The sequence below is a fragment of the Ascaphus truei genome, chromosome 10 (genome assembly GCF_040206685.1).
Source record: "Ascaphus truei isolate aAscTru1 chromosome 10, aAscTru1.hap1, whole genome shotgun sequence".
NCBI lineage: Eukaryota > Metazoa > Chordata > Amphibia > Anura > Ascaphidae > Ascaphus > Ascaphus truei.
Window position 1 is genome coordinate 20719848 of NC_134492.1, and position 25108 is coordinate 20744955.

General features: G+C 43.2%; 2 protein-coding genes across 16 annotated transcripts in view; one reads left to right on the forward strand and one right to left on the reverse strand.

The window, feature by feature from the left end:
- Window positions 1–11106, forward strand: part of CCDC17 (coiled-coil domain containing 17) — a 44336-nt gene extending 33230 nt beyond the window's left edge. The window contains exons 27-32 of one of the 11 annotated variants that reach the window (XR_012804055.1): window positions 1304–1486; window positions 5948–6199; window positions 7419–7487; window positions 8030–8113; window positions 8712–8824; window positions 10123–11106. Coding sequence is in view for 3 of the 11 variants with exons in the window: in XM_075616120.1 (XP_075472235.1) it covers window positions 1304–1486; window positions 5948–6199; window positions 7419–7487; window positions 8030–8113; window positions 8684–8824; window positions 10123–10176 (783 nt within the window). In the remaining 8 variants the exon portion in view is untranslated. Of the gene's footprint in view, window positions 1–1303; window positions 1487–5947; window positions 6200–7418; window positions 7610–7766; window positions 7889–8029; window positions 8114–8683; window positions 8825–10122 lie in introns of those variants that run through there. The other 10 variants (XM_075616120.1, XR_012804052.1, XR_012804054.1 and 7 more) reach the window with 10 other exon arrangements.
- On the reverse strand, window positions 11070–22303 carry NASP (nuclear autoantigenic sperm protein). 5 transcript variants are annotated; one of them, XM_075616126.1, is made up of 15 exons: window positions 22113–22303; window positions 20895–20942; window positions 20322–20438; window positions 19003–19083; window positions 17873–17976; window positions 15607–16857; window positions 15069–15112; window positions 14125–14201; window positions 13966–14039; window positions 13548–13736; window positions 12971–13137; window positions 12684–12740; window positions 12435–12515; window positions 12053–12184; window positions 11070–11233 (listed from the first exon to the last, which is right to left on the reverse strand). In XM_075616126.1, the coding sequence occupies exons 1-15, from the start codon at window positions 22151–22153 to the stop codon at window positions 11183–11185; spliced, it is 2514 nt and encodes an 837-aa protein (XP_075472241.1). In that variant the 5' UTR covers window positions 22154–22303; the 3' UTR covers window positions 11070–11182. The 5 variants fall into 5 exon arrangements, with proteins under 5 accessions (XP_075472241.1, XP_075472240.1, XP_075472239.1 ...); XM_075616125.1 differs by having other exon boundaries at window positions 15616–16857; window positions 17843–17976; XM_075616124.1 differs by having other exon boundaries at window positions 17843–17976.
- Between the last annotated feature and the right edge of the window lie 2805 nt (window positions 22304–25108).

A 25108-nucleotide genomic window follows, 5' to 3' on the forward strand; every position in this document is an offset into this window, starting at 1 on the left:
TATCTTATAGCTCAGGCCTAGCTGGGAACACCTTCTGGGCAGAATTTCCTGGACCTAGGTCATCCTGTAACATGAGAGTGGCTCATACAATGCACCTTTCTGCTGTAACGCACACCAGCAGAGAACTGTTATCTCTGAATAGTTAGAAAACCAGCGTTTAGTGGTCAATAGACAAATTGCTTTCACCACTGAAAAGGAACATGCCCCAACTGGGTTAACCAGATCAAAAGTATGGTTATGATCCTGTCCTGGTATTGTATTTCCATTTGCCAGTTTGTTAGAAACTCTAGTGCCATAAAGATGACCCGAGTCATTTTCACACTGTTGATTTGCAGTTACCTGTAGCTGGCATGTATGGTGTCAGATCTTACCAAGACTTGGTGCTTGGAAATATGTCATCAATCACGATTTTGTTTTATTGAAGCATGTCCCTTGGTAATGAGGTTCCATACATGAATTGCTGTTGCACCCAATGTGGAAGAAACAAAGTCCACAATGACTTTAGGGAAACAATCTGTTCAGAGACTTTTTATTATTACTTCAGCTGTAGCAAGAATGACATTATATATGGTCAGACATTTAGTCTGGTTAATGTAAGCACACTGAGGTCTTAGTCCTAAACAGTCTATTGTATACTCTAAGCAAGGAGGCATGAATGCATCATTTCACAATGTCATGTCTTACAACATTGGGTATTTTACTTACTATCTTAGCATCTACATAGTTACTTGTTATACAAATTGTCATACATTCTAGCAGTCTAAGCAAAAAAGAAAAGATATGATACATGATAGACTAATCTCCCCCCAAGCCCTACAGCTTGCAAGTTTCCCGTTCAAGCCCTGCCCCCCTCCCCACGAGAGGGAGAAAACAGATAAGGAGACCCAGCAAGAAAGAGAGAGGAGAGACAGTTAGTTAGATCAAGAAACTGCAGTCTAAGGAATTAATGAGGTGAAACAAAGTTAAGGAAACCTAACAGACATCATTTTAACCACATGCACTGTTCATTTCTACCCACAATGTACTGTTATACAAAGTAAGGGTTTAAAATTATAATTATAATAAACAAGCCTGTTATAGTTATACAGAACAAGAGTCTGAAGTGATATATATATATTCCACACCAAATATGCATATAAATGGTAAATTATTCAGTGCTTTAGGGACATCCATTGCAAGCCTCATAACTTGCTCTGCTGCTATGAACCTGCAGAGCATTACCACATTAAACTCCTTTCCGAGTGTCCTTCTCGCCTCGTTTGCTGGAATACTGTAATTGCATGATCTTTCTCTGTATGTGCAGGTTTCAGTTGACAGAGCCCAGGACTTGCCCTGGCCTGGTTTCACTTTCGCTCACATCTGCTTCAACCCTCCAGCTGCGTTTTATTTCGGCCAGCCTTGGCTGAAGTATGACTATCCCATCCCAGTGGAGGACATTGATCTAAGCAGCCATCAGAAATTCCCTGTGTGGCAGGATGGCTTCAAGGTACCATTCTGTTTCTCCTATTGACTGGTTCCCCTGGTTTGAGCATGTCACTGATTATACTTCAGTTCATAGCCACGTCAGTGGGTGAGCTGGTGCAGCTGACTGCTAGACTGCAGGCAGTACATTGAGTGGTTAGTGGTATTGGTTATCTATGCGGGCATGTTTACTAGTATCATCTATTTGTAAGGCCTTGATTGTACCAAGAGCTGCTCGGCAGCAGCGCTATTCTGTGACGTCACCCAGCACTGCCGGCGAGCTTGATTATACCGGGGAGGGAGAGCAGAGGAGGCGTGGCCGTGAGCGGTTCGCCCTCATTGGCTGAACCGCTCACGTGACACGGCGTCGCAAGAAAGGAGAAAATGTAACCATCTTGCCGTAATTTTCTTTTCCTGGAACCATGGCAGTGGGCACCGTAGGGTTAACTCCATCCTCAGTTTAGTAGGACAGGAAATTGAATTCCTGCAGGTAGGCCGTTAAGGCCCCTCCCACTACCTGCAAATTAGTCTCTGTATTCTCTCATAGCTGAATAATACAACTGATATATATTAGGCATACATATGGAGGGTAAATATGTGCCCACTGCCATGGCTCCAGGAAAAGAAAATTACGGTAAGTTGGTTACATTTTCTCTTTTCCTGTTCACCCTGGCAGTGGGCACCGTAGGGGCATACTCAGGCAGTATTACTTAGGGAGGGAAAACAAAACCCAAATGCCAATATCAGTTTGAACTATTTTATTGATTAAATTTTTCCACTTTATTTTACTACAGACTGTAACACTTTTCGCCCAAAGCTTGCGCCAGCTGAAGCCTGAATATCCAATCTGTAATACATCATAAAATGTGTTAAATGAAGACCACACTGCCGCTTTGCAGATTTGTGTCGGTGATGCTTGTGCCTTAAATGCCCATGAAGTGGCCATGGCTCTCGTTGTGCATGCTTTCAAATTTAAAGGAGGATTCTGTGCTTTGTTTTCATATGCTTTTCTGATACATGACACAATCCATTTCGATATAGTTGCTTTGGACGCTGCTTGTCCCGTCCTTGGTCCTTCTGGAATGATAAAGTCTATCAGACATTCTTATGTCCTGCACCCTCTCAGTACAGGGTTTTCAAGCACCTTACTACATCAAGATTAGCAATCTCTGTTCTGAGTGTTCTTGTCTGGATTCCAATGTCTTTGATCCTTGAGTATGGCAATCGCACCTTTCCTTCCGCCGTGTGAAATTATACTCCCAAGAATTTTAAAGACTGTGTTGGTACCAGCTGGCTTTTGTCAACATTTATGATCCAGCCATGCTGTTCTAGAAAAGACGTGACGATGTTTCTGTCTAGTAGCAGTTTTTCTCTTTTTTGTGATTTGATCAGGATATCGTCTAGATATGGATACATCTCCACGCCCCTTTTTCTTAATTCTGCTATCAATGGGGCCAAAACCTTTGTGAATGTTCTGGGAGATGTTGCCACTCCAAACGGCCGAGCCGTATATTGGTAGTGTTCCTAATTTATTGTAAATCTGAGGAATTTTTGATGTCTTTTTGCTGTAGGGATGTGTAAATAGGCATCTTTTAGATCTATTGATATCATCCAATCCTTTGGTTTTACTTCCTGAATCATGTTTAGTGAAATCATTTTGAACTTTCTTACCTGTAAGCAGGTATTTACAGTTCTTAGATCCAATACTCCTCTGCAACCTCCTGATGCCTTTTCTGCCAGGAAGATCTTGGAATAAATCCCTTTTCTCCTCAGTCTTTGAAGAACCCTTGTTATTACGGTGGCCTGTAATAAATCCTTCAAGATCAAACTCATTTGTTTTATTTTCTCTTTTGTCTGTGTATACTTTGTCCTTAAGAACATATCCCTTTTTGGAATGTTTTTGAACTCCAGGTGGTACCCGAAAGAAAAGATCTGTAGTACCCACCTGTGTTCTATCGATTGGGCCCATGCTGCTTCGAATGGGCTCAGTCTTCCTCCAACTGGAAGCCGGTGGACCCCCTGACCTTCATGAGAATTTCTCTGGCAAATGACGCTTTCCCTCTGGCACCACGAAAAAGCTTATTTTGTCCGCCTCTCCATGACGTCTGTCTTGAGAACGGTTTTCCAGGACGATATGTTCTTGCTTTCCTATACTGTGTTCTTTCCGTCTGATGGAATGTAGGGCCATATCTTCCATTTCTACTCTCTTGTGGTAAAAAACATGCTTTTACCTCCTGACGCTTTATTTATAATTGCATCCAATTTATTCTCAAATAGAAATTCTCCTTCAAAGGGCAAGTTACATTAGCTATTCTTGGAAGCTGTGTCTGCCGTCCGGTGTATGAGCTGTAGCACTCTTCTTGCCGTTACTGTACAGGCCATTGACTTGGCCGCCAGTCTCACTGCATCCATCGACGCTTCTGCTATGTAGTCGGCTGCCCATCTGATTTCTGACAACGCCTTTAGAATAGTTGTCTTTACTCCTTTCTCCAATGCTACTTCTATATTAGCAATCCATATCCGCATTGCTCTTGCCACTGACGTCGTTGATACCTCCGGCTTGCATGCTGTACCTTTGGTTACATATGCTTTTTTTTTTTAAAACACTATCCATCTTTTTATCCATTACATCCTTGAGGGATGCTGTATCTTCAAACTGGTATAGTTGTTTTCCTTGACACACTGGAAATTGCTGCATCAACCTTAGTACTAACTTCCCAGTGTTTTACGTCCTCTTGTGAAAAAGGATATTCTATTAAACTTTTTGGGAATATTTAGTTTTCTATCCGGCTGTGATAATTCCACTTGTATCATATCCTGATAACTTGATGAATTGGAAAACATCTGGTTTTCCTCTGCCTTGTCCCAAATAATGTATCTGATTTTTGAGGATTTTTTTCCGTATCCTCTAGCTCCAATGTTTCTCTCATTGCCTTTATAAGAGGATCCACCCTTTCTAAATCAAACTCTGATTATTCTGCTTGCATTTCTTGGTGGGATCACAGCACGCGCTACGCCCCTGCCATGAGACGCCGGCTTGTCTCTCCCACACCGGTGCGTTCTTAGACGCCTGTGCGGTATACACTGAGCCTCCGCTGCTGAAACAGCCCTGCCGTTCTCTCGCCAGCATTCCACAGATGCTTCCGTGGGGCTGCCCGGTCGCACAGGACTCTGTCTTGATACAAGGTGCACCTTGAGAAAGAGCCACCGGCTCGAAACGCGTTGGTGGGGGCCTGAGGGCTCCGTTTTTTGTATTTTTGCAATGATCCAATAAACTAACTTTTTTTATCTGGGTCCCACTCTCCTAGTAGTTCATTTTGTTTCCAGCTGTGCTCCATCTCTCCTTCGTTTGGATGTCCGGTCTTGTGGAGTAACGGCAGCACGCACCCACGGAGGAATTCCCACAAAAGACCCTACAAATGTGAGTCACTCCAACCTGTTTATTTGTATACACCCATACTTACCCAACCGATATTTATGTCTGGTCACTAGCCAGTGAAGGTCCCACATCATTGCAGTGGGATCTTTTCCAGCTAATCGGTATCTAGTGGAAGTGGTTTATTGCAAGGGTTGGAGTATTTTGGTCTGGACTGTCTGGGACCTCCAGGGACACAATTTATATGCTTATAGTCTTGGGCTATTTAGCCAGTGGTTCATGTTGGAGCACCATACAGTTTCTTGTGACTGTTTGATACCCCCCAGGGCATGTCGACCGGAGCTTCAGGGAAAAGAGAGGCTGAGATTCCCTGGATTAACTGCACTAATTACAGTCAGGTAAATCCTAATTTTACAAAACAAGAAACCCTGTTCCTAGCTGTAGGACAAGAAAAAGACTGATCTGCAGGTAGTAGGAGGGCCCTTTATGGCCTACCTGCAAGAATTCAATTTCCTGTCCTACTAAACTGAGGATGGAGTTAACCCCACGGTGCGCACTGCCAGGGTGAACAAGAAAAAAACAAATCTCAGTCTCTTCCCCAGCCGTACGCATTGCAGTACGGCGTGCTGCGACCGTCGCTTGCGGTTTGAGCACTTGCATTGGATTGAAGCTATTTTTTTGGGTGCCGCTACACACGATGCCGCACGCGTTTTTGAGGTATAATCACGGCCTAAAGGGCCAACATATTCGTTAGCGCGGTACAATGGTGCTACAGAGTTACTGTATGTATAGTACATACACAGAATGACATCAAATAAGCACAAACACGGGCAAACGGATACAAAAGGTAATGAGGACCTGCTCGTGAGAACTTACAGTCTAGAGGGAATAAGGGGCAATGTTGAAACAAAAGGTAAAGTGGCTGCTCGTTGTGGGACAGAGTGTGCCTCAGGATAGAGATTGGTCCAGTTGCACAGCTGATCCCAATAGTGTTGGAGAGGACTGGTGTATGTGAGGTGTATGCTAGATAGGCTTCCTTGAAAAGTAACATGTTCATCCAGCCTATAACTGAAACATTTGTTCATTATGATGTTTGTTTTTTACACACAGTGCTTCCCCCGGAGGATGTACCATGAGCATTTAACTGTTCTTTTCCAATTAAACGAGGTCATACTGAGCCCACAAACTGACAGCAACAGCCAAGACATAGAACACGCCAAGCAAGAGCCCTTCTCAGTGGATGGCAAGCAACCTGCATTTCGGCAGGGTATGCAGGCATGGACAGCTCTGCATGTCTTTAATAACAATTACTGTAACACAGATATATATCAGCTGCCTCTGTACCAGGGAGCTCCCAGCCAGGTAGGCAAAGGTTCATTTGGAATATTTACAAGGAGAACAGATTAATATTGGTTTAGACACATTGGATAATGTAGAAAATGAAACCAGTATCCAGCATACATTAATGGTGCAGCTATGCCCATAAAAGTACCAGTCTTGTGATGGACAAACCAACTTGTTTGAAAATCCTAGGAAAGACCAGATGTGAAATGTGCTTGATCTTCATCATCAGTATGTAGAACCAGGCCTTCACAATCAGCTAAAACTTTCATTATTACATACCCCATTTGCCAATTTGGGAATCTACAACTCATTGCAAGGTAACGTAGGGGTTGACGTTTTATTACCATCTAATTTCAAGCACCGTTTACAGCAACAATTGCAAAGCCTTAGGTATGAGATCTTGCAATAAATTCCCTCCATTCTGCTCCAAGCTGTCAATCAGCAAAGAGCAATGCTATGCAAGTCCTACGCTTTCCAATCAGAGCAAATATTCTTTACATTATTTCAGCACGGGAGCAGTGATCCTGTCCTTTTCTCCCTCCCGCTGCTGTGAAAATGTCATCTTAATATATAAATCACGCCTACAATAAAAATATTTTAGGCACACACAATATGATGGGGGGAGGGCGGGGTGTTCCTGAGCTAAATCGCTCTAAGCTCTGAAAAAAATTATTAGTTTCGTTGCTGGTGTTCTTCCTGGACATTTAAAGATTTTAAAGATGGCCACCATGGTCTTCCAATAGGAAGCCGTAATGTCATCCCCCTCTGAGGACATTGTGGCTTCCCATTAGCCCACAGGACCTGCCCAACATTTAGCATCCAATTTGGTTTCCTTAAAGGACAGTCATTCAAACAGTGTAGGAAAGCCCACTTCACGTGAGAATAGAAAATGTCCTGAAGACGTACCAAGTAAAAATAATTGAGTAGCGATATTTTAGTCCCCAGGACCTGACTCAGGAGACGCCAATGTCAGGACTCTGAGCGAGTGATGGTTTATATACAGTAGTTCTTGTGGACTATACTGTTGATTGCCATGTTTTCCCTAAAGGGGAAGTATCTCAGGAATCAGGGGGTCACCGGAGCTAAATATGGCATGGCTCAGCCCAAGAGAACCCCTCGGCTGGAATAAAGAAATACATTTTTAAAAAAAAGTGTAGGGGGAGGCTGCTGTAATAACGCATAACTTGTTTGGAAAGGGAGTGTAACTGTGCTCCTGCTGCTGCTGCTTCCTCCTCAGGCAGCGATATCGGCGTTGCAGGCAGGAGATTGTGACATGACGCTAAACGATCTGGAGCAGAAAAAAATGGTGAGGAAAAAAGCCCCTGTTCCACAAAACAGGAACCAGATCCAGGATATCAGTGCGAGAATCCAATTGGTATCAGAACATACTAGTGGTTTCCAACTCCAGTCCTCAAAACCCCTCAACAGGTCAGGTTTTAAGGATATCCCCCTGCTTCAGCAGAGGTGGCTCAGTCAAAGACTGAGTGGTCTTAGGGGGTGGGGGAGAGGATTGGTGCTGAGGCACCCTACGTTAAGATTATTTTTTTTTTCCAACTGGTTTTATTATTTTTTCGGATGCTTTTAGGGCCCATTAGGAGCAGCTCGGATTTAGAAGCATTACGTTGTAGACAATTCAATGCCATCCAAATAGAGATGTCACTAAGGCAATTCAGACCGGTCACCATGGTTATAGGATCGTTATTGTAGGTAAAATTACACTGCCAGGTCAAAATCCGTAAGTAGTGACCGAAACGTTAGGGCTGTAAAGTCAATATTTCTGGAATTATCCATGAATTAAAATCAAAGCCCCATACCCTCCAATTTAAATGTTCTTCTTAAATGCCTTAGGTTCAACTGTTGCCAAGTGCCTCTTTAATTGTTCGAATAGCAGATGGAAGGCGGGATGAAGAGCTTAACACCTATGACCAGCAGGTAAGTGCAAACCACAGCTATTACACTACCAGTGTTCCTCAACCGGGGTTCCATGAGGGGATCAAAAGTGTCACGGATTTCCCTGAGCAGGGCAGATTCCTCTATTCTGATTGGCTGCATTTCCCAGCAGTAGCCAATCAGGAGGTGTCAGGAGCCTGTGACCAAGCAGAGGAGGAAGTAGCATGGGCAGTAGAGCATGAGGATGTGCATTTTCTGTGATTTTCTGTCCCCTCTGACTGGCTCTCCATCCTGTTTAATATGACTGTCCTATTTTAGGGGTGCCTCAGCAATTGAGCACTGTGAGGCGTGCCCCAAGGGGGAAGGGAATTTTTTTTTTCTTTTTTAAACCACTGCACTAGTACATGGGAAGAACTGTCAAACGTCAAAGTAACAGCTTTGTAGCAGATTCACACAGGGTTTGTCAAATGCCACAGGCTTTCACATACAAAAATAACACTTACGATCACATTGCAACTCTTCTTCTGCTCTAGGTTAAGCGTTAGAAGTCTGCCTGTCAGCCCATGTTATTTTTATACTATTATATGCACATTGCGTTCTGTTCTACTGCAGGACATAAATCAGACTTACCTCCCATCAGACCCTGTTGACTCTTACAGTAAAGAACCAAGTGGAGAACAGTTGTCAGAGCTAATACCCCATGGACTGAAAGAAGAAGACTTTAAGAAGCAGCTAGCAAACTGGTTCAGAAAGGTATATTGCTTTAGTTTTAAAGACAATGATGCACCGCTGTTTTTTTGCAGTAAGGCTGCGCTTATACTGCTGGCAACGCGACCGATGACGTCACCCATCGCCATTGCGATAGTTGCATTTAAAGTTTAGGCAACATCGCTGGCTACAAGGCCAGTGACGTCTGAAAGAGGGACAGAGAAGCTCTCCGATTGGTCACAAGGGGAGACAGTCACTGGAAAAAAAAAAAAAAAAAATCAAATAACAGTCTACCAGATTTTGGTAGCACTGTCGCTTGGTTGCACCGTCGCGTGCACTATAAGCGCCGACGACAGCAACAATGCATTTTTGACGCGACATCGCCGTCAGCGCAGCCCAAATCAGGATGTTAATGGAGAGTGTGGGCAGCACTCTCCAGTCATTCAAATTCAGGTACCAATGTCGTATCAGAGTGCATGTAGTCCAATTGCTTACCAACACCATCAAAACTTATTTATATGAAAAGTGGCCACACTCCAGATTTGAAATCAATAAAAATAAAAAATAAAACAGCTGGAAACTAGGTTTTGGGCCTACATGGCCTTTAATCCACCCAATGACAGTACCACGTGGGCCATCACGCTCCAATCACCATAACCATGTGCGTCAAATCCTCCATGCAAATGCCTTGAAGGTTTTGCACCATAATTACACTGGCTATTCATGGGACCAGACGAAGGGCCATGCAGGCCTAAATGTTGTTCATTCTGGCTGTTTATTTGCTGTAGACCATCTTTATTTTAGCATAATCCCAAACAATCTCAAAAAGTACCCCCACAAATACTCTATTCACAGCCTCTATCTACTTCCTGCTGTTGGAGCCCTCTCCTAATGCTGGACCCAGCCATATACACACCTGCTCTCACCCACGCTTCCGTGCTAATGGTTTTAACCCATCTGATTTAATACTGACTAACCTTAAAACTCGCCTCACAAATCAAGCATCCCAATAACCTGCACTCGTGGCTATTGTTCCACAGTCACTCGTACCAACCATTGTTGCCAAGCACTGCCATCTACAGCACTTATTCCCTCACCTGCTGTCTCTGTAAGTCTCCCATCATACCAGATTGTAAACTCTTCAGGGCAGGGATTTGATTTCCTTACCTATTGTCCGATTTTTCTACACTTATTCCCTATACTGTATTCTTTATGAAGCACTGAGAACACTTTCGGCGTTATATCAAGATATACATACAAAAAAAAAAATCTACGTTCTCAAAACGGATTGGAATGTCACATTTCATATTAAACTGAATGTCCATATTCCATTCATTTTTCAGTATGTCTCTCAAAACCCAACACCATCCCATCACCGGACCACAGTCGAAGAGTGAATTGTGCAGGAGTGAGAAGCTACCAGTATAAACTACTACGCCACCACTTCAGGAACCAGACTCGGTCACCAACCCGTACAACAGGCGTTTGAATAACCAGTATAAAAAAATCGACCACTTAAAATGACAGAATATGGAGTATATTAAATTGTAGTTAGAATAGTGACTGAAGCCTTTTGTCTACCCACAGAATCCTCACATATATGCTACTCAAAACATGTGTAATGGATTTTTACAAATACTGCAAAAGTATTGGGGGAAATCAGTAGTAAATCTTTCCTACTCAAATGGGGTCCACTGCCAAAGATGTCTCTGGCAAAATGCATGTAGGGTGTGCATGTTACAGGTTAATCTTGGCGGTGGGGTTATATTGAGCAATATCACTTTACAAAAACAAGCTCATATACAGGTACTTGCATTATGGGGACCCTTGTCACTTTCTTATTGCCATCATGTACAAATTGATGGTTTCTAAGGCAGGGACAGTACCCTTAATCCCAAAATTGCCTCAGGTGATTACGGCAACAGATTAATATAGACAGGAACTACACATTGAGATCAATATAGGAGATGAGGAAGATTAGGACAAAGGGGAATAGTATTTAGGAAACACTAGATCACCGCTAGATCTTATGTCAACTATTTAATCACTTTTTTTGGATTTGGATTTTACATAGGGGCTTTATCAAGAGTTGCATTCAAACTAAATCTGTTTCACTCAATCATGTATTTACATGAAGTATAACATTTGAGATCTGTACAATTTTCCACAGCCAAGTTGCTACAGTTGGCCTACTGATGATTCTTATTTTATACACTTCCTTCAAGTAACCTACTTCATGTTAAATAAACCCACAAATTTGCATTTGTAGATTAAGTATCACAACTAAAAATTGAGGTTTCTGCTTAATCTTTATTTGTTTTACAAAAAGGATGCTCCCAACCAAAAGTGGAAAAAAAAAAAAAATACATTATATACAAAAATCAGTTGCCCTGAGGTAATTCATCACGCAGTGCTTTCAACTGCTGCAGTCTCCATGGGTGTGTGTTTCTCCTCCTGTGGAGGGGGGGGGGGGGGTGTAAAAGAAAAAAAAGTTAGAGAAAGTAGATTGCAAAAAGGGATATTTAGAACTAGTCACCAGAATTCCATTAGCTAGAAAATTAGGATATGAAGCCTGGGCATGTTAAAGCAGAGACCTTTAAGAGAAAAATAAAATGGAGATGACTTCCAGCGATTGCAACCAAGCTGTTGCTATGTTGCGTTTACTATAAGTGCACGCAACGGCGGCAATGCATTTGTTTTGATGCGACGCTGTCGCTATAGACGCAGCCGTAGACTGTCAGGAGACATTACACATATACTTGACTCAATGGGGTGGGTGGAAATTGAGCACTAAACACCAAGGCTTACATTCTCTCTCCCCCCCCCCCAAGAGTAAGACAAACCAAACATCTGTGATTAGTCTTTTGGAAATATGCTGCTACAATGTTAAGTCTGATAGGGCAACTCTTAAGAACCATTACCTCTTTGACCGTTTGAAGCAGGTGTGTCTGGAGATAAACCATATTTATTTCTGCTCTACATACCCCCCTACTTCCTCAGATGCACAACTCAGAAGGGGCTGCAGCTAATAGCCCCGGGGCTGAGTAGACAACGTTAGTTTAAAGGCCCTGCATCCCAAGAGGAAGCTGCAACATCATCCCTTGAGGGGTCATGTGCTGCAGGATTTTTTTTTTTTAAATATGGTACTTGCATGCAAGAGGACAGTCCATATCTCAGGGCAACCCCAGATCTGAAATTCATGCAGTTGAGCCGTGTAGAACCCCATGCTTCCCAACGGCATAGGTGCTTTAAGATGGTCCTACAAAATATTACCTCCTCAGCCTTTTCTGCTGCCTCATTTGTAGGTACTACTGCATCGCCACTGCCCGCTCCATTCGCAACCAGCTCCTGCTTGGATTTCTTTGCTTCCTTCTCTTTTAGTGGACTCTCCTCTTCAGGTTTCCTCTTGAAGGGAGAAAGAAAAATCCCACAACTTTAGGTCCTTGTTAACACATGTCCCCTTCCCACATACAAATAAAATATATAAAATAAAAGTTTGAATATTTCTCCCTCCCAAATCAGTCTTCAGAAAATCCTTCAAGCAATACCACACACTTTAACAGGAAGCTTCGTCCTAGGCTAATCAAATATTAGGCACGACTCGGATCAAAGCATTTTTATCTACTAGTCTCCAAGTATTCCAAGGAAAAACTACCTTTTTCCTGACTAGATGAGAAATGTCTGACGCACAGTTGGTAGCAGGTACTGCTCCGTCACTACTCTTTTTCACTGGGATCTGAAAAGATAATAGAACGTCATTCTGGAAGCAAAGTCAGGAATGGAAAAAAATTCTACAATTACTACAACCACTCAACATGCGAGTAGGAGCTAAAGGAAACTTAAATCTACATTGGGGGAAAAGGGTGTTTAGCAATTAACTAGTCTATGAAATTGCAAATCTTACAGCAGATACAGAAGTGCCTCCATTTTCTTGGGAAAAGCCAGAAGAGGATCCGCCAGCCTAAAGTAAAACAGTAATGATTACACAAAGTACTGTACATTAAACCAAAATCCACTGAAACAGTAGGTTTCATTTAACAATGTTGTGTGTACCAGTGCTAGTCAGTAATTTTGATACTAGACACTTGTAAACTTAGGACAAGTCACAAGTTTAGAGATGGACACCCTAACCCAAAAGGTGGTGGGGAGAACATTTCACTATGAAAGACATCTTGTTAAAACATTACTAACCAGAGTCTCTTTAATAGACAATTCAGTTGATTTTTCAGTTTGAGCTTCCTTTGAATCTTCAATCTTCTCTTTGATATCAGGAAGTAATCCCTTCAGTTCATCCATTTCCTTCTGGACGTCAAGAGCAGGTTCTCCTGCAGCCTTTTCCATTTGCAATGTGAGCACAACTGTTGAGCAGAATAGACGAATGTTAAACCAGCCCTACACCAGAAGAATGAATACCAAGTGTATGAACAGTGTTTCAAGATGCACTACTTCAGAGCTGATGTGGCAGCCCCACTGTTTTATTACCACCAAATGGATAGGATAAATGGTAAAACTGTTACAAAAAAACAGAGCCATTACATGTATAAACAGATTTGTTGTAGGCAACAATACCAAAACATTGGAGCTCAGAAGTGTATAGAGGTTTTGAATCAGGATTTCTGAAACGTACATTGGGAAGAACGATTTGACCAATACGGCTATTAGAACTACATGCTGTATTACAGAGAACATGTATAGATTGTTACTTTGTGATTTAATAGAATGAAAGCACAAACTGACAAAAGGCTATGTATTCCAGCCATGCACTTACCCATCCTCTTCTCAATCACCACAACAGACTGATTGAAATGAGAGATTGCCTCCTCATGCTTGTTGCTATACTGGTATGCTAAACCTAGTTGGTAGTGAGTCTCCGCAAGAAGCCGGTCATGTTCTTCTAGGTGCTTCTTCTGGATGTTTAAGCATGCTACGAAGTCCTCCACTGCCTGGGAATAGTTTTCTATTATAAAAAATAAAGCACAGGACAAAACCACTTTATAGAATACAATAAAGGTCAATATTGCAATAAATTAACTACAGCAAGTCATGTACAGTTTTAAGACATAAGCAGCCATGCCTTCATCCAAGTACATTTTCTAGTTACATGGATATTGTACATGAACCCCAAATGTGCACCTGCAATTAGGATACACAAAATTGTTCTATAGCCAACAAATTCAGACATTTACCTGACTCGATGCTAACTTCTCCCAGTTTTAGATGAGCTTGAGCAGCTTTTAGCTGGGATTCCTTTGTCTGTTGCCTGCAAGAGTTTTTGTTCTCATTAACACATTTCCAGAGACTCATTTAGTGATCGGGTCAGTTAGCCTTTCAATTCAGCAAGTTACCTCTGAAAGATAACTTTGGCCAGCTCCAACATTTCCCAAGCAAGCTGCAGACTTCCAACATCATCCTCTTCATTCTCCTGTTTGGGAAAACAGACAAAACACATTTTAAAATGGAGTATCTAAATATCTCATGTGTGTATGAAGTGGTAAACAGTTAGAAGGGGAAAAAATGAAATCTCTTAATTTGGGTAAACAGTACAAATGTACCCAACTTGATTTTTTCAGAGATCAAGGAGACAGCAAGGCATTCATTTTCACATCCCACCAGCTTACACATTAGGTGCCAGGTCAAGTGGGAAACTTATCAAAGTGGCTTATAAGTCAGTAAATGTTGCACTCTAAATGTGTTACATGACAGGCTTTAAAATTAAGACATTTTTGATTGTTGGAAAAAAAAAAAAAAAAAAAAGCCACCTCATCTCAATAGCCCAACATCTTTAGCGACAACAGTAATGCAGGAATATTGGCGATTGAGAATGCAGAGAGTCTCAGGGGTGTGAGGATATGGATATATAGATATATAAATCTGAAAATGGAAACAATTAAACACTAGAAATCCATCCATTACAGGCATACCTCGCTTTAAGGACACTCACTTTAAGTACACTCGCGAGTAAGTACATATCGCCCAATAGGCAAACGGCAGCTCGCGCATGCGCCTGTCAGCACATCCTGAACAGCAATAAAGGCTCCCTACCTGTACCAAAGCTGTGCGCAAGCGGGGAGATTATAGAGCCTGTTACAAAGGCGTTATTTACATCCATTATGCACGTATGACGATTGCCGTACTGTACATGCATCGATAAGTGGGAAAAAGTAGTGCTTCACTTTAAGTACATTTTCGCTTTACATACATGCTCCGGTCCCATTGTGTATGTTAATGCGGGGTATGCCTGTATTAAAGGCAACCTTGCCACTTCCCTGTATCCTTTCCTCTGCCTCACCTTGTCTTCTGTGTCTTCATTTTCTTCAGATTCCACACCTTCGTCTGAAATGAGATCGGACATGAAATACAACCTACCACTGAAGTTTAGAAGTCAGCATTGATAATTGAAGATCTTGATCTAATATTAGCTAGGGGAACCAGTGTTGGCAGTGAAAAGGGAAGTCAAACTGAACTAGTGAGAACTGCACACAATGTAAACGTTAATAGACCAACTAAAATGATTTTCAAATCTATTCTATTCCAAAACCGGTGAATTCTTAAAGACTGCCACCAACACCAGAAGGGTTCAATATAGTGCAGAACAGATATTGGGAAGATAGTCTGACCCAGGTGCATGCAAAGCCCCCATTCTGACCTTAGCCGTCATCAAGTTGTTTTTATTGGATTCACCGAGAAGCTAGCATTGAAGTGCGCCGTTTGTCTCAAGTATTCATTGAAAAAAAGGTTTAAACAAAGATCAGGAAAAGTCAAATGGAAGACTAAATGCAACTCCTCACCTCAAGTCACACCCAAAGAATTACAGCCCCCTCAGTTACCTTCCTCACCCTCCATTGGGTCTTTGTCTTCATTGTCCTCATCTTCCTCCGGTTTCTCTTCACTTTCAACAGCTTTTTCTTCCCCGTTTTCCTCCTTGGAAGCCAAAGCCACTTTATCTTTGTTGTTTTCCTCCTTGGAAGCTGAAGCTGCTTTTTCTTCCTTGTTTTCCTCCTTGGAAGCCGCCTTTTCTCCCTTGTTTTCCTCCTTGGAAGCCGCCTTTTCTCCCTTGTTTTCCTCCGTGGAAGCCGCCTTTTCTCCCTTGTTTTCCTCCTTGGAAGCCGCCTTTTCTCCCTTGTTTTCCTCCTTGGAAGCCGCCTTTTCTCCCTTGTTTTCCTCCGTGGAAGCCGCCTTTTCTCCCTTGTTTTCCTCCTTGGAAGGCGCCTTTTCTCCCTTTTTTTCCTCCTTGGAAGCCGCCTTTTCTCCCTTTTTTTCCTCCTTGGAAGCCGCCTTTTCTTCCTTGTTTTCCTCCTTGGAAGCCGCCTTTTCTCCCTTGTTTTCCTCCTTGGAAGCCACCTTTTCTCCCTTGTTTTCCTCCTTGGAAGCCACCTTTTCTCCCTTGTTTTCCTCCTTGGAAGCCACCTTTTCTCCCTTGTTTTCCTCCTTGGAAGCCACCTTTTCTTCCTTGTTTTCCTCCTTGGAAGCTGCTTTTTCTTCCTTTTCAGTCTTGGCTGGCAATGTTGCATTTCTCTTTTCAGCATCTTCACTTTTGTCTGCAGGCTTGTCTGCGGATGTTACCGCTGCTTTTTCTTCTAGCGTCACTTTATCACCACCTTCCTTTGGTTTGTCTACTGCCGCGTCTTTCTCTTGTAGCTTCTCTTTATCACCATCTTCTTTTGGTTTATCTTCTGTCACTGCTTGCTCTACTGCAGGTCTCTCTTCCAGCTTTTCTTTATCACCATCTTTTGGTTTATCTTCTAGCTTTTCTTTAACATCTTCCTTTGTTTCATCTCCTGCAGCTTTATCCCCAGCTTCAGCCATGTTCTGATCTTCAATCTTAACCTCTTTAGAGTCAGGCATTTCCTCAACTTTTTCCTTGGCCTCTCTCGCTTCAGTGTTCTTCTCAGGTGTTATACATTGAGTAGTTTCTGTGTTTCCCTTCTCTGCAGCTTCAGGCTTCTCACATTCTTCCATTTCTACATCAACTTCATTATTTTCTTTTTTTTCAGTTTCAGCATTTCCTTTGGCAGATTTCTCTTCATCTTCTGCCATTGCGTCATATACCTGCTCTCTCAACTGCTCCCTTTCTTTCTCTAAACATTTATGGAATATTAAGAATAGAGAAATTCTTCCATTTTAGTGATGGGTACTGCAATATCAATATATACAGTACTTCACCCACTTAATTTCTCAAAACTATTTTCTGCTTTCTGACAACTATTCATAGAAGAAACTATGTAGGTATGGCTTCCAAACAGGAATTAAAGGCCATGTCAGATCCGAAGTTGATAATAGAAATTAAGCCTACCCTAACCCATTATAAGAGTAACATCTGAAAGTAATTGGATACAGTATTGTAATCATGCAGATATTATCTTCACTTAGAAACAAATGCCTCTTAAGGACACTTATAATCCATGCTAAAATAAATGCAGTGCAGCAACTCCCCACCATGCATATCAGAGTAGTGATTTAGCACCATTAGATTTGTCTTATGACAAGCAAAAGTATTCACCAACACTGTTTCCCATTGGTAGAAATGGCATACACAGTAGTTTACTAGTTTTACAGATGTTAGGTAATAGCCAAGTAAAGGCACACGTGGGTAATTTGAGGATATCGGCTGAAAACCAATGTAACGTGTTTTACAAGTTGGATACATCATTTCTATTTGCACCCCGCCATGTCGATTAACCACTATATAAATTTAGCGGAGCAGAGATTTCCATGCATAGCAAGTGCAGTTATAGAACTTCAGGATGTAACTTTAGTTCTGATATTATGTAGTGGTATACTAAAAAAAATAAAAATAAACCATGGATAAACGTACCCCGATTAAGTGGCAAATTAAAAAATATTAAAAACAAGACTACGTAGCCAGTTCTTTTGCTATAAACATTAGAGTACTCACGGGAAAAAGGAATATGCAAATTATGCAAAAGTTGCGATGTTTGAGAAACAGCTGGCAGAGCGCAAATAAGTTAAAAATCAGCCTGGTCTGTTTGCAGCGAGAAGTTCTTAATCAGCATGCAGGGAAAGGAATCGTGCATAATGTACCGTGCTGCTTAGAAGTCGTACCTCCACAGTTTGCATTGGAATCAGACATACCGTCTAGATTATCTGCACTTGGAATATTGGGATCCTCCTCTTTTTCTCCCTCCTCGTCTTCTGGCATCCCTTCCAGGGCATTACCCAAAACACCATTCTCCACTCTTAAAGAAACAAAGAATCCTTCTACAAGACTGCAGGGCATGACTTATTTCCCCATATGGTATGGGCAATTTAGTAATCTGCCAAAAACATCATTCTTATAAATTTGTCATTTAAATTTGAGAATTAAAATAAGGACAGGGAAACAGTCAGTTCTCCCCCACCTGTTTTAAAGCTTCATGCAGCAGTTAGAGACTGGAGAATGCGTAGGCTGCTCCATTGTCCAGAGCACAGGAAATTACTTGGCTCACTTCACACACCCCTGCCAATTGCACCTTGTGGCAAGCAGGATTCCATGTACCTTATTTATTTTAGCTGCGCCAGACTGCAGCTCCTCTTATTTACCATGGGGGACTTTCTGCATTTCTGGCTGCACTTTTTCACCTACCAGCCAACCTGTTCCTGGCATTGGCAAGAAACAGGCCATTTATAAGACTGAAAACGGTTTGGAAGGGGAGGCAACAATAGATATTGTGGTGAGGTTCCTGGCAGTGATGCACTCCCATACACAGGCTGAGCACACTTTAGAATTCGCCTCCCAGTGGGCACCAGGTGAGGTGCTCTAGTGCCAGCCGTACCCCCCAACCCCATCTGGATTGTTTCACCATCACAATCCTTAACGTGCACTTTGATTTCATTTACAATTCACAAATTCTTAATGTTAATTGGTACAGGCTTTCATATAGTCACTGGCTAAAACAGTCCAATTGTTTGTTCATCCAATTGCCTGGCAAAGCCAAATCAGTACAAGTTGGACAAAAGAAGCCATGAAGCCCGCTCCCCCACCCCCCATAGTCTTCCAATATCAGGATTGGCCAGTTAAAAGCACAAGGTCCCCTGAGGTGATGCCGAATTCTAATGCTAAAGATTTGCACACAACCCATAAAGACAAAGTCCTGTTGACAAGAACCAAACAAAGTTACGTTTGCCCACATTTTTCCCAGGCAGACTTGCAATGTAGGTTGAGGATGTAACAGTCAGTGCTACTCCCCTATTTGTCATTTTCTTAAGACATAATTCATACACACCTCGCCAGTTCAAGAAGACCCATTCCATAGGAATAGAAGGCTTCAGCACACTCATCAGCTGTTTCACCATACTTCTTAGCTCTGCAAATTGAACAGAAACATTTCAATACGACAGGGGACACCGAAACGGAAAAGTTTCAGAACAAACGTGTTAATGAGCATGTTGAAGGCAACAGGTAAATAATCTACAAATTTAAAAATCAGAGACAGAACATGAAACACAGACAGAGCTCAGTGCATATCCAGTGAAACCTATACACGGTACAGTGCCTAAATATATATGTATAGATAGATATCTTAAATAAAATGGTCTTTTAGTTGAACATTTTGGCCAAAGTGTTGTAAGCCCCTGAGCCACTACACGGCAGATCACATCTCAAGGGTACCTAACACTAATATAAATTCTTAATAACCTGTGTATTACCAGGAAGAATGATTTATAATAAATCTGTCAAAATTAGTTGCATAGTTCTAAGTCTGATTGAAGCTTTTATTAACCTGTACATTACCAGGAAAAGCACTCTGTATTACATTTGTCACAATCATACTGCAAGCAAGCACCGTGTATAGGTTTCACTGGATGTGACTGAGCTCTATCTTTGTTTTATGTTCTGTCTCTGGACACACACACACACACACACACACACACACACACACACACACACACACACACACACACACACACACACACACACACACACACACACACACACACACACACACACACACACACACACACACACACACACACACACACACACACACACACACACACACACACACACACACACACACACACACACACACACACACACACACACACACACACACACACACACACACACACACACACACACACACACACACACACACACACACACACACACACACACACACACACACACACACACACACACACACACACACACACACACACACACACACACACACACACACACACACACACACACACACACACACACACACACACACACACACACACACACACACACACACACACACACACACACACACACACACACACACACACACACACACACACACACACACACACACACACACACACACACACACACACACACACACACACACACACACACACACACACACACACACACACACACACACACACACACACACACACACACACACACACACACACACACACACACACACACACACACACACACACACACACACACACGTTATTTTGGGGGTTCAATATGAGCTTGCAGGTGTCCTGTATGTTTTACAAATAATCTACAAAGCATAATTGTGCAAGTGATACAAATACTCACAGAAGGCTGCTGGCCTCCTGGAACGCATTCACTGCAGCACGCATGTCCTTCATTACCAAATGCCTGTGGCCCAGGCCCATAAGTTTCTTAGCTTCCGCTACACAATTCACATCCACCCTATAAAAGGAAGCAAAAAATATAGAATGCACACCAAGTAACCGAGAACGTCACACGTGCAGTCAATTATTAATTTAAAGTACTTTGGGCAGCAAGAGATAACTGATGATGATTTATCATTAGCACTCCTGTTGAAGTAACAATTCTATAGCACATGAAAAAAACAAGCTGGTATTTTCAGCTCCAGGGAACATTGAGATATTTCCTGGTGAAGTTGCAAGTATTGCACCCTGGTTTCCAACAGGAAGTCGCCACCAATTAGGTTGCAACTGCCTATTGGCCAGATTTGAAACCATTTTGTTTCCCCTGAGCGAGATTGCAACCCAATAACTTCACTGTTAAGTACTTCAGGAACCCCAAAGCAAATTAGTGGCGTTTGGACCCCCAGTATAAAATAAAGTAGTAGCAGGAACGGCTTGTTCAATAGAGTGCTGGTGCCACAGCACAAGAGCTTACCCTTCAGTCTGATCAGCAGAGGTTGATGGTGCAGCAACATCTTCCATCCTACAGACAAACATTTAGGTCAGCCATTTTCCAAATCCCTTGATCTTGAAAGTAAAAACACTTAAGAGTACTAGGCATGGTTTGCACTCACTACCATATTGTGTAAGGTACATACAGTATGCATGTTGGTACAGACATGTTTTATTTATATTAGGGCCAACAATGTATTCAGCCCTTTACAAAATGTACAGCATCATCCTTAACAGCAAGAACTAAACCAAGTCCTTTCTGTACGCCAGCATTGCATTAGAATACCGTATGTAAACATGCTTAAGTACTCTTTTTAAGAAAGTAAGGTGATTACACAGACATGCGGTTGTGGGCTCCGGCTGTATGCATCGGGGTGACCATAATTAGCAACAACCCATACTTCAGCAGGTTACCATTTTGGATCTTACTTTTAGGCCTGTAAAAGGTTTCTTAAAAAAAAAAAAAAACTACACAAGATTCGGATGATCGCTTGTTGCCTCACTCCCCCCACAACACACAAGTGTGAGTAAGTGCGCCTGAGACATGCACCTTCAAAGGTTTCGCGCCAAATCACAGCTCGTCACCTCACGAGTCAAACGCGCCACCGGCCGCCACACAAAGCGCCACGAGCTCTGAGGAGACTCGCGCGCCAACAGCCAATCAGAAACCTCTCGTGCTAGAGCAACCAATAGGAATCCTCCAGACCTGTTACCAGGACAAGCAGCGCGCAGACAAAGCGTAATCAGAGCGGGCGGTGTTCATCCCCCTACCCCAATCACTCAAACCTAGAAGCGGCGGGAAAATATGTATGTGACCCCGACACCCGAGAGAGGGAAGCCTGAGCGGCGTCACGTGGTATCAGGGCAGCCCCCGACTTCCTTACGGGATTACCGAGTACCACCCTCCCCCTCGGATATGTCGCCTCTCCTCACGGCCTAGGCCCCAAAGCCTCAATCTATTATTGGCTCGTTCAGCACTATCACAATTCTACGAATATACATGGGGCAACGAACTGCCAGGAGCAGATAACCTGCAGTGCTCAGCTTCCCCTCACGCGCCGGCTCCGGTATACCACCGGCTCCCCCTCACGCGCCGGCATACTACCGGCTCCCCCTCACGCGCCGGCTCCGGTATACCACCGGCTCCCCCTCACGCGCCGGCATACTACCGGCTCCCCCTCACGCGCCGGCGAGCTCTTACTTCTCTGTTTCCGACGCGGCTGTCCCTTTCTCTTTGGCCATGGCGCGAGCAATCAGCGGGAGTTCCGGGTAACAGCCCAAAAATCCCCCCACGAGGAAACGAGAGAAAGGAATGGAAAAAATGGCAGAGCGTATTCCCACTGTCCGGGCCGGGACCTGCTCTTATACCCGCCCACCACCGGCGCCCCGCCCACCGGCTTCCGATGACCCCGCCCCCTCCCTGACACCGCCTTGCTGCCCTCGCTCGCCATTGTCTGCAACACGTGGTGTGGGGGGTTTAAACCCTTTCCAGTGTTCACGCATCCTGTGGGGCGTCACACTGCGCGTGGAAAGCAGCACCCTGCTGCAACAACCATATGACGGTGTGCCCGTAAAACACGCAGTGCATGGGCAACACGGGCGGTGTGGGTGAATGGAAGCAAAAGGGATTCATTTTGTTAAGTTATACACCGATGAAAACGTACGGTGTCAAAATAAGCAAATCAATGAAAATGAGGCGCTGGGAGGATGGTGATAGGTGAAATGTAACATGCTGAAACACACCATTGTAGTGATACAAAAAAGTAACTGTCCATGACATGTCTGTGAATTGACTGTATAACCTCTGTTCATTTAATGTAACCATGTATTGTTATAACTGCACAGGACATACTTGTAAACGAGAAGTTTCTGAATGCAGCAAAAGTTACTTATCGTATATACTTACAGTTACGTAATTATCATCTTTTTTTTTTTTTAATTGTGTGTTTACAACAGGTCGCTTTTAATTTTATATGGCCTAACTTCTTATATATATTAAAAAAAATGTATTCACAGATAATGTTTCTACAATTTGTTATGGAATAGGTATTTGAATTAATTTGTCAGGAAATGTATTTAAAAAAAATAACTAACATTGAAATTGAAATTTTCCTATAAATAGTGGCCACACTGTAAAGTTGAAACTTATTAAGGCCGCGATTATACTTGCGGCGCGCATGCGCTTTACGCCGGAACAATTAATGTAAACCAATGAAGGCGCACATACTTCGCGCGTAGCGCTGCAGAGCGACCGCGCGGGCGTTTTTCAAAAATACAATTTGTGTTTTTTTCGCGCGTCACGGCCACGTCAGGTGAGTGGTTCAGCCAATGAGGACGAACCAGCTGTGTGACACTCCTGCCACGCCTCCCGATCACTTCCAGCCCTACAGCCTAGTGCATGTTGTGTGCGTGAAGTCACGCAGTCTCGGTCGCGCAAGCCCCAAGTATAATCGCGGTTTAAGAATGAGCTCCGCTGCTGATGCTTCAACCAAGATTGTACGCTCTTTCCTTGATGACAATCGAATCAGATATGCAGGACTTCATAAAATCGAATTTCATTATGTTATTTGTGACTTTGCAAATAAAAAAAAAACAGAAAGAGACACGTAAATAAATACAATGTTTGTGTTTGTAGTAATATTTGCAGAATTTCAATATTTTTTAAATTTTGTTCAATAAAAACTGTATTTGTATTTAAATGTGACTTTGTTGGGGCTCCCAATTTACATTTACCACAGGGCCCCAACAATTCTTAAAGATGGCTCTGGTCCACAGTATCAAAAGCTGCAGAGGTTGAGTAATAGAAGCAGGGTGCAATGACATTTATTTTTGGCAGCATGGAGGTCATTAGTTATTTTGGTAAAGGTTGTTTCGATAGAGTGAGCAGTGCGGAAGCCAGATTGTAGAGGGTCTTGGAGAGAATTGGAGGTTAAAAAAAATGAAGCAAGCGAGAGAATAGTTCATGAAACATGTAATCTCTGATTAAGAATAACCCATCTTCAAACTGTACCTATGTAGCAGACACTGTTCCTTTTGTTTTTGTCTTGTAACTATTAAAGCCAGATGTGTCTATTGAATGGTCTAGGACGTTTGAATGCCACTGGGACAAGTCACACCCAGGGCATTTGCCACGATGTCCGCCGCACGCGCCCCCACTCCGACAAGCCAGATTTGATAAGTGCATGTTTAAATGTCCTGTGAGGAACCACTACACTGCCTAGATTGGCCACTCTCACGCGCCATCTTTTAATGTCCTGCGCGGGGCATTTAAAGGTGGTGCATTGGAGTGGCCGATCTAGGCAGTGTAGCGGTCCCATGCGGGACATTTAGACATGCACTTATCAGACCTGGCTTGTCGGTGTGGTGGGGTGCAGCAAACCTGGCTTGTCGGGTTGGATGTGCGGCGGTCATTGCGGTGAAATGTCCAGCACCGAGCTGCCCCACAGCAACATATGGCAGCGTTTTGCTCGTGGCCAAATGTACCATTCCATCTGTTGAAGCTCAGAAACTTCAGCCTACTTACTGCACCGACACACTTTATTCGAGCAAATACCCAGTATGTACCTGGCAGATACCTGGAATGCGCCGCTCCTCACCTCTGACAAGCCCCGTTGCGTTTGCCTTCCCAGCCTGGGTTCATGCCTGGCTGACGGGCGGCTGATCTGTTAAATGATAATGATTAGGATTTAATAGGCTGCAATGCTTCGCGTGTCTACCAGATGGCATAAATTCATGAATTGTAAAGCAGTATATATATATATACTGTGCAGTATTGCAGCCAGTGGGAATAAAATGCTTCAATCCCTGCCTGGAAAATACCTCAATGCACTCGGGCAGAAAACAGTCACAAACCTCAATACACCCGGGTATACCCGAATTCGTGGGACTAGCCGAGCTCGAATAAAGTGTGTCGCCAGTGTAGGCCGAGTTCAGGGTAGATGCTACGGACGCTTGCATCCATGCGCGCCTCCCTCGCGTGCTCCTGCAGCTCAGCGATCTGTGCCTTGGCTGCAGGAGTTGGGTCGCGGCGTTTGGGGATGTGCCGGGGAGCGTGGCGAACGTATCACGGAGCTGGTTCGCTGAACCAGCTCACGTGACGCAACTGCAGCCCCAAATATCATTTTTGGTTGTAGCGGCAAAATGTAGCAGCGTCAACGCTGCACTTTTCCGCCGGTGGAGTTTTCAGTTTGAACACTC

Coding starts and splice junctions, on each gene's coding strand:
- NASP (XM_075616124.1), bottom strand. CDS start 22,153: ATGGCCAAAGAGAAAGGGACAGCCGCGTCGGAAACAGAGAA. Junction 19,084..20,321: donor CAGGAGGCCAGCAGCCTTCT/GTGAGTATTTGT, acceptor TTCAATTTGCAG/AGCTAAGAAGTATGGTGAAA. Junction 16,858..17,842: donor TTCCAATGCAAACTGTGGAG/GTACGACTTCTA, acceptor ATAAATGTTTAG/AGAAAGAAAGGGAGCAGTTG.